The sequence below is a fragment of the Tupaia chinensis genome, unplaced genomic scaffold, assembly GCF_000334495.1.
Source record: "Tupaia chinensis unplaced genomic scaffold, TupChi_1.0 Scaffold000195_1, whole genome shotgun sequence".
NCBI lineage: Eukaryota > Metazoa > Chordata > Mammalia > Scandentia > Tupaiidae > Tupaia > Tupaia belangeri.
In genome coordinates, this window is record NW_006159670.1 from 1,228,595 (window position 1) to 1,240,509 (window position 11,915).

An 11,915-nucleotide genomic window follows, 5' to 3' on the forward strand; every position below is an offset into this window, starting at 1 on the left:
GGAGGCCGCAGGCGGGGGGCAGGCCTGAGGACGCCAGGCCCACCGTGAGAAACGTCTAAGCCGACGCCCCTACCACAGGCCTCCCGTGTGCCAGCTCAGTACAAGACGGTCACGTCACCACTGCCAACTTTTAGTGGCGCACCAGAATCCAGACTGTGCAAAGGAGGTTCTGTCCCAAGACGTGAAAGATAAAAATAAACCTCCGTGACAGAAAAGAGGAAACCCATTATGGAAGTTTCTAAGATGGCAAGGATTTCATTAATTAGCAAGACAGCTGTGAACCCAAAAGGCGAGAGCTCTTAAAAATGCCTTTACAACACAGTATTAATGGAAAAGAAGCAGGCATACAATTAGGAAAAAGAACTCATTCTATCAGCTCAGTGAGTCGTCATTCTCCTTCATGGTCCTTGGGGAAAGGAAGGACAGGCCAGCTGACAGGACCCGGGGGAAACGCTCGGGGGCAATCGGGGCCGCAGGAGGCCGAAGGGCAGTGGCAGGCTTCGGTCACTAAAGAGAGGGCACGGGCCTCTCGGTGTCCACGCTGGCTTCCGGATGAGACCGTGACCAAACCCGGCTGCCCTCCCCGTGCTATGCTTCGTTCTTCCTTTCAATTTCAAGACTCTTATCCCACCAGGCTCTGCTCCAGGCCTGCTCTGCCCCTGCCGACGGGCAGAGTCCTTGACTGCCTCCTCCCCTCCCAGTGCCAAGGCAGGGGCTGGTACCCAAGCCGAGACTGCACTCAACTGGAGGAGCCCGGGAGACTGCAGAGCAGGCGGCATAGTACTGCCTCCCCCATTGCAAACCACAGCCACTGTGTATCTGCAGCAGAGATGAACAAAGGTGGGGAACCGGGTGTTATCAGCAGGCATCGGGCTTTACCTGGCAACGTCAGATGTTTCTGTTCCCGGGTTTCTGTTAGCAGGAACTTGGGCCTACACATTCCCTGTGCACTGGCCCCTCTCAGATGCTAAGTGGGAACTGCTGAGCCCAGGTCACTGGACTCTGGTGAAGCCGTACAAAGACACCAGGGCCCAGTAATGGCAGGCTGGCTTCTCCACTGTGCGTGACGGCTCTGCAGGTGTGGCATGTTCCTCTCACCTGCCTCATGTATGCAGGAACATGGAAGTAGCGCCAGGCATGGCTGAGACCCAGCTCAGGCGTGCTGAGGACAGATGACTCAAACGGGCCCCGAACCTTCCCCCTTGAATTGACTCCTAAAATAGCATTCTAGCGGCCTTGCCTCAAAGCTTTAACAGAACTCCCAAGCTAAACCTGCAGATCTGCGTGCTACCTGGTAAACCACACTAAACCACGTGGGCGAACGGTTTCCAAGTGAATTGCACTTTTCGCTGCCAAGCCGACAATCGTAACTACTGTTAGAATGACTTCTCTAAAGTAATTCAGCACAAAAACGAAGGGGGCTCCTGCTTCTCTACTGGCGAGGGCAATGCCCAGCTCGACCCTCAAACATTCGTCTGCAGCAGGTACCCCAGACGACCGCCCTGCGTGGGAGGGGGCTGGCCACCGCCCGCACGCAGTCAGGAGGCAGCAGGCGGTGAGGCCTACCTTAATAGCCAGGTCGCAGTGCTCGCTGGCCGTGGTGAGCTGCTCGATGTGCCGGTCCACCTCGGCCACGGAGAGGCTGCAGCTGCTCTTCTTCCTGCAGCACACGACGTGCTCCAGCCCCGTCAGCACCCGCTGCAGCTCCGAGTTCAGGTCACTGCAGGTATCTGCGAGCACACGAGGACAGACTGGGTCAGGCGGCCAGGTGGGTGGGTGCCGGTGCGGCTCAGCTCACGAGGGACCCACCCAGGTAAAAGGCACAACCACGGAGCTGACACCTCACGTGCAGCGCCCACGGCCTAATCCCACAGGCTGCCGGCGTGGCCTCTGGAGCCTGCTGTCCTCATGAAGCCCCTTTCAAAGGAGTTTCAGATCGTGGCCATTTTCTAGAGCCGCACCACCCTGAATTCTGTTCTAGGTCAGCCAAGGGCAGCCACATCTTCACTTCCTTTTATCTTTTTCTTTAGAGGTTTTTGCTTTAGGGCATGTGCACTCGCCAGAGAGACAGAGAGACAGAAAGCGAGAAATCACCCCCCGGGGGATGGCCACGCCACAGTTCCTTCTCTTCAGAGTTTGTGAATGCACGTACGTGCATCTGGCGTGAGTTTTAGGTCACTGGGTTTGGGACTCGAATCACAGTCAACTACGTGGAAGTTCAGTGATATAACCATTTTGCCATCTGCTGGTCCCACAAATCTTGAGTTTCTTTAGTGAAAACAAAGAAGTTTTGCCCCACCCGAGGCTGACAAAGCCTCTGGTCAGCATTCAAGCTCAGCCATTTGGATAAGTACCATCTCCAGTGCCGTAGCTAAGAAGGTCCCGTGGCTGAAACAAAGAATGAAGTACCTCCTATGAGCAGATGCTAGGCGTGTCCAGAGAGACACGGTGCACAGAGTTCTGGCCCCAGAGAGCTTAAAATCACAACTGCCCTGGTACCCACATAACCAACCTGTCGTTAAACCTGCCCTTTCCCAGGAAAAAAAATAACAAACTGCTCTAGTATTGTATAGATGCCTTACAACTAATTCTCTCTTTTTTCTTTTTTTTTTAAGGAAGGGCCTCGCTATGTTGCAATCTTCCTGCATCACCTCCTGAGAGCTGAGACTATAGGCAGGTGGCACCCCACTTTAGGGTGAGCCTGCAGTGGAGCTGGGCCTCCCAGGTGGCCTCGGCCATGGTCTTACCAGCACTTGCCACTGTGGCTGGGCCTTGTAAACAATTCTAACAATTCGATTTTGACTTAAAAATCTGGGTTACTATTAACTGCTGGACTTCTAGGGCCTGGTCAGGGGAGGAAATTCACTGTAATCATTAATTGACCTATATATATATCCTTTTATTTTTCAGTTTCTGCCAGGGGGCACATGTGTTCATCCAAGAGAGACACACACATACATACATACATAAATACACAGAGAGAGAGAGAGAGAGAGAGAGAGAGAGAGAGAATCTACTATGAGGCATGGTCACACTGCAGTTCTTTCTCCCTTCATCTGGGATTTGGGGCATGCATGTACAGTGCCTGGAATGTTTTTCAAGCTGCTGGGTCTGGGACTTGAACCACATAGTCAGCCATATGGGATCCAATGACCCTGACCACCATACCATGGGTTGGCGTGAGCTAGATAAATCTTAGAAGATAACTTCGTCGGTAGAAACATCCCCTCAAAGTCAAATACAATTTATTTTTTTAAGGTTTTTGCCTTAGGGTGCATGCACTCTCTGGAGACAGAGAGAAACACTGAGAGGGAAAGTGAGAAATCACCCCCGAGAGGCTACGCCCGTGACACAATCCCTTCTTCTCCAGGGATTTTGGGCACACATGCACATATGCCTGGTGTGATTTTCAAACTGCTGGGTCTGGGATTTCAAGGGCATTAGGCCATGTGGGAGTAAAGCCACCTTAGCCACCTGCTGGCATCGAATGCACATTTCTTAACCTGCTGTTCTGGATCCTGCTTAGTGCCATATTGTGTAACTACCACGACACAGAAGGCAGGCGCTGACAGAGGTGCTGTCCCAGGTACACCCACACCCACCCAGCCTGACGTCGACAGGACAGATCACCATCTGCCTTCTTCGTTGCTCTTTTTTTTTTTTTTTTGAGAGGTTTTTGCTATAAGGCTCGTGCACTCGCAAGACAGACACAGAGAGACAGAGAGACAGAAAGCGAGAAATCAGCTCCCGGGGGGATGGCCACGCCACAATCCCTTCTCCTCTGTTCTCCTCTCAAGATCTTGGGCACGCATGCACATGTGGCCGGCGTGAGTTTTAAGCCACTGGGTCCAGGATACGAACCGCGGTTGACTACATGGGAGTCCAGCGACATAGCCATTATGCTAACTGCTGGTCCCCCTTCTTCGTTACTCTTCATTTTCATCATGTATTTCATACATTAAAATAGCCAATTGTTTTCAGTACTTGTTGCCTTCTAGAGAGTCTGGAAAGCTCTCAGTCCTTAGGACAGGACTCCTCAGGAGAGTTTAGCCATCCTCACCTGGCTAGAGATCTCTGTGTACAGAGGAGACCAGTCTGGAGCTCCTACTCCAAGCTACTACACAGTTATCCGAACTGCTCCTCCAACCTGCTCCTGATGGCGCCCATCTCCGGCAATGGCACCACCAACCTACCAGTTACTCAGTCGACTCTGAGGCCACCTTGATGCTCTTTTGCCTCATATTCTAAATGGAATCCATCTTGTGGCCACAGCCTCTAAAACTCATGCCCAAACTGACCTCCTCTTACCATCACTGCTGATACCATGTTGGATCAAGGCAACAACAAGTCTCACCTGGACTGTAACCATGTCCTCCCACCACCCTCCAAACTGGGGGCAAAGTGAGCTCCTTAAAGACATGAATTAGGGGCCAGAAAGTGGCAGGAGGTAACGCTCCATGTGGCCAACCTCAGTTTAAATCTAGGACTGGTAGCTTGAAAGTTATGCTGGGTGTCTCTGCCAAAATTCCAAGAAAATGAAGGAGAAAGGATTTTGGCATGGCCATCCTCCCAGGGGGTGATTTCTCACTTTCCCTCTCTGTCTTTGTGCCCTATTGGAATCTGAATAACACATGTGGCTTCCTTGGAAAGATACTGCTTTGCAGTATAGGTAGCTAGGATATTTGTATGTTAATGCTTTCATTGCTGTACAAGTGAAGCTCGCAAATGGAAACACCATACGCGCGCACACACGCACGCACACACACACACACACATATATATGTGTACATACACACATATGTGTGTACATACACAGACACACACACAGACACACACACAGACACACACACACACACACACACACACACCTCTTTATTTTTTGGAGAGATTAGTTGACCACGTCACGTCACTGTATATCAACACTTGGGTTCAAGCCAGACCACATGTGCACATACATGTATTGTCTCAGCAGCACATTTTCTAGGTTCTACTTTCCCGTGTTCCAGACTCAGCCCTGAGTACAAGAGGGCAGGAGCTCACTACCCACTCAGGACAGAGAGTCCAGTGAGGAGTGGCCCTCGATGACCATAACGCCAGTCTCTGAGTGTTCCTGTGCCTCAGGGCATGGCCTGGTCCTCTGAGCACATCATTCAGTGCTTCTGTGTGGATTAGTGGAAAGGGGCTCCACTCAGCCACATCGTACTGGGCTCCCTGGCACAGGTCCTGATGCAGTGACCATCCTGGTTGTGTCTGCTGAGGGCTCTCAGCAGGACGCAGCGGGCACCTGGGCGGCTTCCTGCAGATGTGAGGGTCCAGGGAGCAGGAGGGCCACAGGCCGACCACTATCTCTAATTCCTTCGTACTTGCCGAGCCCTGCCCTCAGCTAGGGGCAGAGTACAAAGACGACTAAGAAACTGCCCCCAACTCTGAGAGGCTCACATTGTGTGGGGCAGCACCATAGCTCCTGCTCCCAAAGGCCCACCAACACACTCAGAAAGAAACTTTAGCGAGGGACCAGCAGACGGCAGAATGGTTATGTTGCTGGACTCTCACATAGTTGACCACGATTTGGGTCCCAGACATGGCAACTTAAAACTCATGGAACATGTGTGTACGCGTGCCCAAGATCCTGAGAAGAGAATGAAGGAAGAAGGGATTGCAGCAGTGTCTTCCCCCCGGGGAGTGATTTCTCACTTTCTTTCTGTATCTCTGGTGAGCGCACACATTCTATAGCAAAAATCTCTCTCTTTTTCTGGTTCTTGAAGAGCTTTTTGCTGTAAGGTGTGTGCACTCACCAGAAAGATACAGACAGAGAGACAGAAAGCAAGAAATCACCCCCCAGGGGGGATGGTCACACCGCAATCCCTTCTCCTCCATTCTCCTCTCAGGATCTTGGGCACGCATGCACACACACCTGGTGTGAGTTTAAGTTACCAGGTCCAGGACTCAAACCATGATCGACTACATGGGAGTCAAGTGACATAGCCATCATGCCAGATGCTAGTCTTGCAAAAATCTCTCTGGAAAAAAAAAGCGTACTTTAGGAGAGCTAATGGGGCGTGTATATATCACATGATACTGTCCCAAGGACAGGATGGAGGAGGAGTCCTAATGCCAAGGAGTAGAAAGGTCTGTTAATAATTGTGGGCGTGACTCACCCATCCCAAGGATACTATCCCAGGGACGGGATGTAGGAAGAGTCCTGTAATCAACTGGGGCAAGATGATCTATTAATATTTGTGGGTGTGACTCACCCCAGGCCCTCTGGAAGGGATTTGGGGAATAGGGAAAAGCAGTCAGACTTCTGTCCTCAGAACCACAAAAAAAAGTAAATCAGAAGAACCTAAATCATTAAATATCATTATTTATATCAAACATTAATGGAATAAAGACTCCCCAAAAGAAAAATGTCAGAATGAATTTTAAAAGACCCACACAACAATGAAGATGGTGGCCAGATTGTGGCATGGCGGTAACGCAACTGGAGCCACTTGGGAGAGGCCCTGGGTCAGGTCCCAGAACCTCCCTGAACCTGCCGGTACGTGTGCTGAGGCCTGGGCTGGACTGTGGTGTGGAGAACTGTGGGGGTGCCTGTGTGTATGCATTTCTCTCTCTCTCTAAAGAAACAAACTTAAAAAAAAAAAAAGGCTGGGTATTATTCAGAAATGAGCGAGCGAATGAAACCTGGAAATAACAGAAATACAGAGAAACTGGAACCCTTGTGGATTGCTGGTGGGAATGTAAAATGCTGCAGTCTGAACGGAAAACAGCGTGATAGTTCCAGGAAAAAGGGAAACCCAGAGGTTCTCCGATCCAGCAGTTCTACTCCTGGGTACACGCATCTGACGGAAGACAGATACGCACACGTCAACAGTCACGGCAAATTACTCACCAAGCAAAGGGTGGGCACCCAAGCGTGCACCCACACATGCACACAGTCAAATGTTACTCGGCCTTACAATGCAAGGCGTTCTGTATGTGCTACGACATGAACGGACCTTGGACATATCCTGAGCGAAGGAAGCCAGAAACAAGGGGCCGAACTGCAGGGTCCCACTTCTGGAAGGTGTGTAGGTGGCACGCGTGGGCCGAGCAGAGCGGACATGAGCAGGAGCAGGGTGGGGGACGGGCGGGCAGCCATCAGGCAGTGGGCACAGAGCTCATGCCGGGAAGGACGAGAGCGTTCTGGAAGTGGATGGTGATACTAACTGTGCGTCTGATGCCACCGAACCGCGTGACCAGTAACGGCCAAGGAGGAGACCGATGTGTGTTTTACAGTTAGCAGGAGCTCAGGGAGGGGGGGAGACGAGAGCGGGCAGTGCAGGAAGTAGAGGACAGGACGTCGGGGCCAAGGCACTGGGGTCTATGTACCGGCCTGCACGTGGGCGCGGGAGGGAGGAGACAGCAGGGAACCTCGCGAGCGGGCAGGGACGACTGCTTGCTCCAGCTGCAGCCACCTGTCACGGAACACCAGCGCAGGGCACGGCGAGGCCGACCCACGCACCCAGCCCCCGGCAGGGCTCCCCGGGAAGGAAGCCTCTGTCTCCCTGGCACAAGGAGGCGAACACACACCTTCGGGCAGTTCGCTCACACCGCTCCGCTTTCCAGAAGTGCAGCAATGGCCACCAGCAAGGGAAGGGAGTGGGGCCGACCAGTGGCGGGGCTGCCCTTGCCACTGCTCTGAGCTTCCTGGCAGCCAGAAAAAACAGACTCCTCCGTCGGAAAGCGGGGTGTATCCCAGTCTCAGGGAGACGGCATGCTTCTGGCAACAGGCGGAACAGACGTCGGCGCCCAGACTCCGATACAGTCTGAAGGGACGGATCACAAATCCCTAGTCGCAGGTTCACACGTACACATGCCCAGATTGTCGGGGCTTTTTGTATTTTTTTATTTTTTGAGAGGTTTTTGCTATAGGGCGCGTGCACTCGCCAGAAAGACAGAGAGAGACAGAGAGATAGAAAGCGAGAAATCACCCTCCAGGGGGGATGGCCACGCTGCAGTTCCTTCTCTTCCATTCTCCTCTCGGGATCTTGGGCACACACGCACATGTGCCCGGCGTGAGTTTAAGCCACCAGGTCCGGGACTTGAACCGCAGTCGACTACATGGGAGTCCAGCGACATAGCCATTACGCTAACTGCTGGTCCCTCCCATGGCTTCTTCCACAAACCTTCAGTGGAAGTTACAGCTGGAGACCGCTAAGGTGTACCGCAGGGACACTCCCAGGAAGGGTTGCGTTCTCATGGCCTTGGCATTCGGCCTTTGACTGTCTGACGTGCCACACAGGACAAACAGCATGGACCCTGTCCTCTACCCAAGGGTGCTACGGGCCAGCGGGGCCCTGGGACCTCACAGCTCAGCTCCTGCCGCTAGGGGGACCCCAGGGGTGCTGCTTTTGCTCCAGCAGCCTCTGCCCTCCTACAAGGAGGACCGAGGAAACAGAACCACAGAGGAGCCGACCAGGACCGAGTGCCACGAAGACAGGGCTGTGGGGAGAAGGCGAGTGCCCACAGCGGGGCCCCCGTGTTTTTCCTGCCCGCGCCACCTGTCCCCACGGAGACCATCGACACCACAGCGCAGAGTGAGTTGCTATGAGGAAGCTTCCGGGACAGCACGGTAATGGACACACCCCCAGGTATGTCCTTGCCAAAATGAAACACGTGGCCTCAAGTCGAGTAAGGGGACCACCAGGCCATGTGGACGGAGGGACTGTGCATTAGTAACCTGGCCGCCCGGAAATGTTGTCACGGAGGACAAGATGGCTGCGACCGGTCTGGACTAAAGGACAGTAAAGATGGCACTTAAATAAAATGTGTGAGCCTGGACGCACCCTGGATTACGCCACGGCCGCAGAAGGCACCTGTGGGGCAGCAGGAGATGAGTCCAGACCGCACACAGCTACGGCCCGTCGCGTCTGGCCTCGTGGCCCGGGTACAGCAGTGTGCTGAGGCAGGAGAAGGCGCCTGACCTCGGAGGCTTCTGCTGATGTGTTCAGAGGTGCAAGGCCGGGGTGCCCGCAGCTTATTTCAAAGGGCTCAGAAAGAATTATACACTGGGACCAGTGGATGGCGTAACAATTGTGGTTCCAGTCCCAGACCCGGTGGCTTAAACTCATGCCGAGTGCGCGTGCATGTGTGCCCAAGATCCTGAGAGGAGAATGGAGGAGAAGGGATCGAGGCATGGCTATGCACCTGGGGGGGGTGACTTCTCGCTTTCTGTTTGTCTGTCTCTCTCTGTCACTCTGGCAAGTGCACATACCCTAGGAAATGATCTCTCTCTCTCAAAAATAAAAAATTATACACCTAAAAAATGAGAGAGGGAGACAGAGAGGAGAAAATAAAATGTGGCAAAATGCTAACAATTGTTTAGATAAAGTTCAATTATTGGAGCACATTTTACATTTCCTGGAAGTTAAGTTTTTTTTTTTTTTTTTTAAAGAATTATTTATTGGGACCAGCAGTTAGTGTAATGGCTATGTTGCTGAACTCCCATGTAGCCCACCATGGTTCGAGTCCTGGACCCGGTGGTGTAAACTCACACAGGGTGTGTGTGCCCAAGATCCCGAGAGGAGAATGGAGGAGAAGGGATTGTGGCATGGCCATCTCCCCTGGGGGGTGATTTCTCACTTTCTGTCTCTCTGTCTCTGTCTTTCTGGCAAGCGCATGCGCCCTATAGCAAAAACCTCTCCAAAAAAAGAGAGAATTATTTATTTAATGTTATTCATTCATTTTAATTTGACCAGAGAGAGAGAGATTGAGAGAGACACAGGGAGAGAAAGCGGGAAAGCAAGCCACCAGGTCTGGGATTTGAACTGTTACCGGCCACATGGGAGTGTCCAGCGCTTCAACCAGCATGCCACCTACTGGCTCCTCAAGCTTTTTAAAATAAAATATCGAGGGGAAAGCAAACCCCTCACTGCAGCAGGAAGGTCTGAAACCGTACAGGCAGGCTTGAAGTCTAACTGACATGGAGGCCATGAAGACGACCTGCCCCTCAGTGTAGCTACGGACAGGGCTGCTCTCCTGCAGGCGTGCCCACGCATCCAAACGGCCCGAGGACACAGGTCCCTGTCCGCTGAGTCCCCCAGGCCTGACTTCACAGATGTCTGTGTTTCTTTCCTTAGAGAAAACAAGGCTTGCATTTTAGCAAACTCTTACCTGCCTGAGATTTGTTTCCATTTTCTGTCGTCTCACTGGATTTTTGACTCAGTTTTGTTTCTGTAAAGCTGCAAACCTGCTCATAAACACGAAGGGCTAAAGAAGAGAAGCTAATATCGACTGTCACAAAGCTGTTCTCCAGGGGCTGAGCCCCCATGGACGTGGGGCCCCTCTAGGACTCACCTGCCCACCTACGGCAGCCCCACGGATTCCCAGCGCACACCCAGTGCTGGAGTGGCTTCTGGACAGAGGCTGGATAACCTGGGATTGCACGCTCAGCCACCCCGGAGCGTCTTACCTGATCACTGACTACTCAAGTGTACTCATCAGTGACAGAGAGGGAAACTGAGCAGGCACCCCCAGGGGCATGGCCTTGCTGCAACCCCTTTTCCTCCACTCTCCTTGGGGGTCTGGGCAGGCACACCTGCACACACGCCTGGGGTGTTTTCTAAGCTGGCCTGGGACTCAAACCACGAAGTTGGCCATGCCAGCCACCGTAGTCACCATGCCAGTCTGGCCTAGTACAGGTTTAAAATAACGTAACAGCCAGCGTCACAGAAGATGGGCAGGAACCTTCAGGGTAGAGAGAGTGTGGCCATTTGGCAAAACACAAGGAAGGCTTTAAGCTCGTTCTGTACTTCTAGAAGTGACCCTGAAGCAGCAGAGGGGGTGGAGGGGTAAACCCCAACCCCATCCCTGTGACCTTGAGGCGCATGTCCACTGTCACCCTCCCCAGCTCCTGTCCAGCTGTCGGCCCTCCTGCCACTCTCCCCAAGCTCACCAACCTCCATTCCAAGAACCCCTGCTCAGATAGGCGCTCTGTGGCCCTGGGGCACAAATGGCGCCAGCACACAGTAGGCCCACCACCAGCCTTGGCCCAGTCCCTGTGGCCCTCAGTGGAAAGGGAGTGGAGGATCCCCAGATGGCCAGGAGGAGGAAGGTGTGGGCTGCAGGCTGCTCTCCAACAGCAGGGCTCACGGGGGTGGGGCTGGCGTACCCTGGCAAGGTCCAGGGCTTCGTTCTAGCAGGCCGAGCACTCCTTCACTACGCTGGCTTTAAGGAAAAATGTGTCATACTTTTCAAACAACCAAGAAAACCAAATCAACCTTAGGACACACGGTCTGTTTAGAAAATAAGGGCAGCTTTTCAGAAGACGAGTCCATGAGTCCCAGCGACCACAGGAGCTCATCTGAGAAAATGCTGGAGGTCAGGCTCTCCGTTTCCACCGTGTACCCCAAGTCTCTTCTGGGGCTGAAAAAGTACCAAAGAGTAGAACTTGAGAAAATATTGCAAAGTAACACGCTGAAGAGGAGTTGTAACCCTTAATTTCACCCAAGGTTACTAAGGAAGGTTCTAGAATGATTTCAGGTGGCTTCCTTGGTCATGCTGGCCTGCTAACATGTGCACGCCGGTCTTATCTGACCAGGTGCAGACCTCTAGGAGAAGTCGCACAGCCGCCTTGGGGAGCATGCCAGTGAGCCCATGTTCAAGATGTGGAGGCCTCGCCCGGAGACTGGCTCTCAGTGGTGACCCTCATCATGACCTTCTCCTGAGAAATGAAGTTACCCAGATCAAATAAAGAGCAGGGAGGGAAATGGCAATAAGTACCCAGCCTGTTACATCAACTGGCCAGGGGACAATTTTCAGGGCAGACTAACCGTCCCAAACTACAGTTCCTCAGGGTTTCCAGATCAGGTTACAAATAAGCAGATGCTATTTTTTAAAATTATTAATTTAATTTATTATTATTATTATTTTAA

At 52.6% G+C, this 11,915-nt stretch overlaps 1 protein-coding gene across 1 annotated transcript in view; it reads right to left on the minus strand.

The window, feature by feature from the left end:
• The window catches only part of LOC114007534 (colorectal mutant cancer protein), a gene marked incomplete at its 5' end in the record, with an annotated part of 66,981 nt that overhangs the window by 14,801 nt on the left and 40,265 nt on the right, over nucleotides 1-11,915 (minus strand). The window contains 1 exon segment of the mRNA XM_027771203.1: nucleotides 1,567-1,730. Coding sequence (XP_027627004.1) covers nucleotides 1,567-1,730 — 164 coding nt within the window.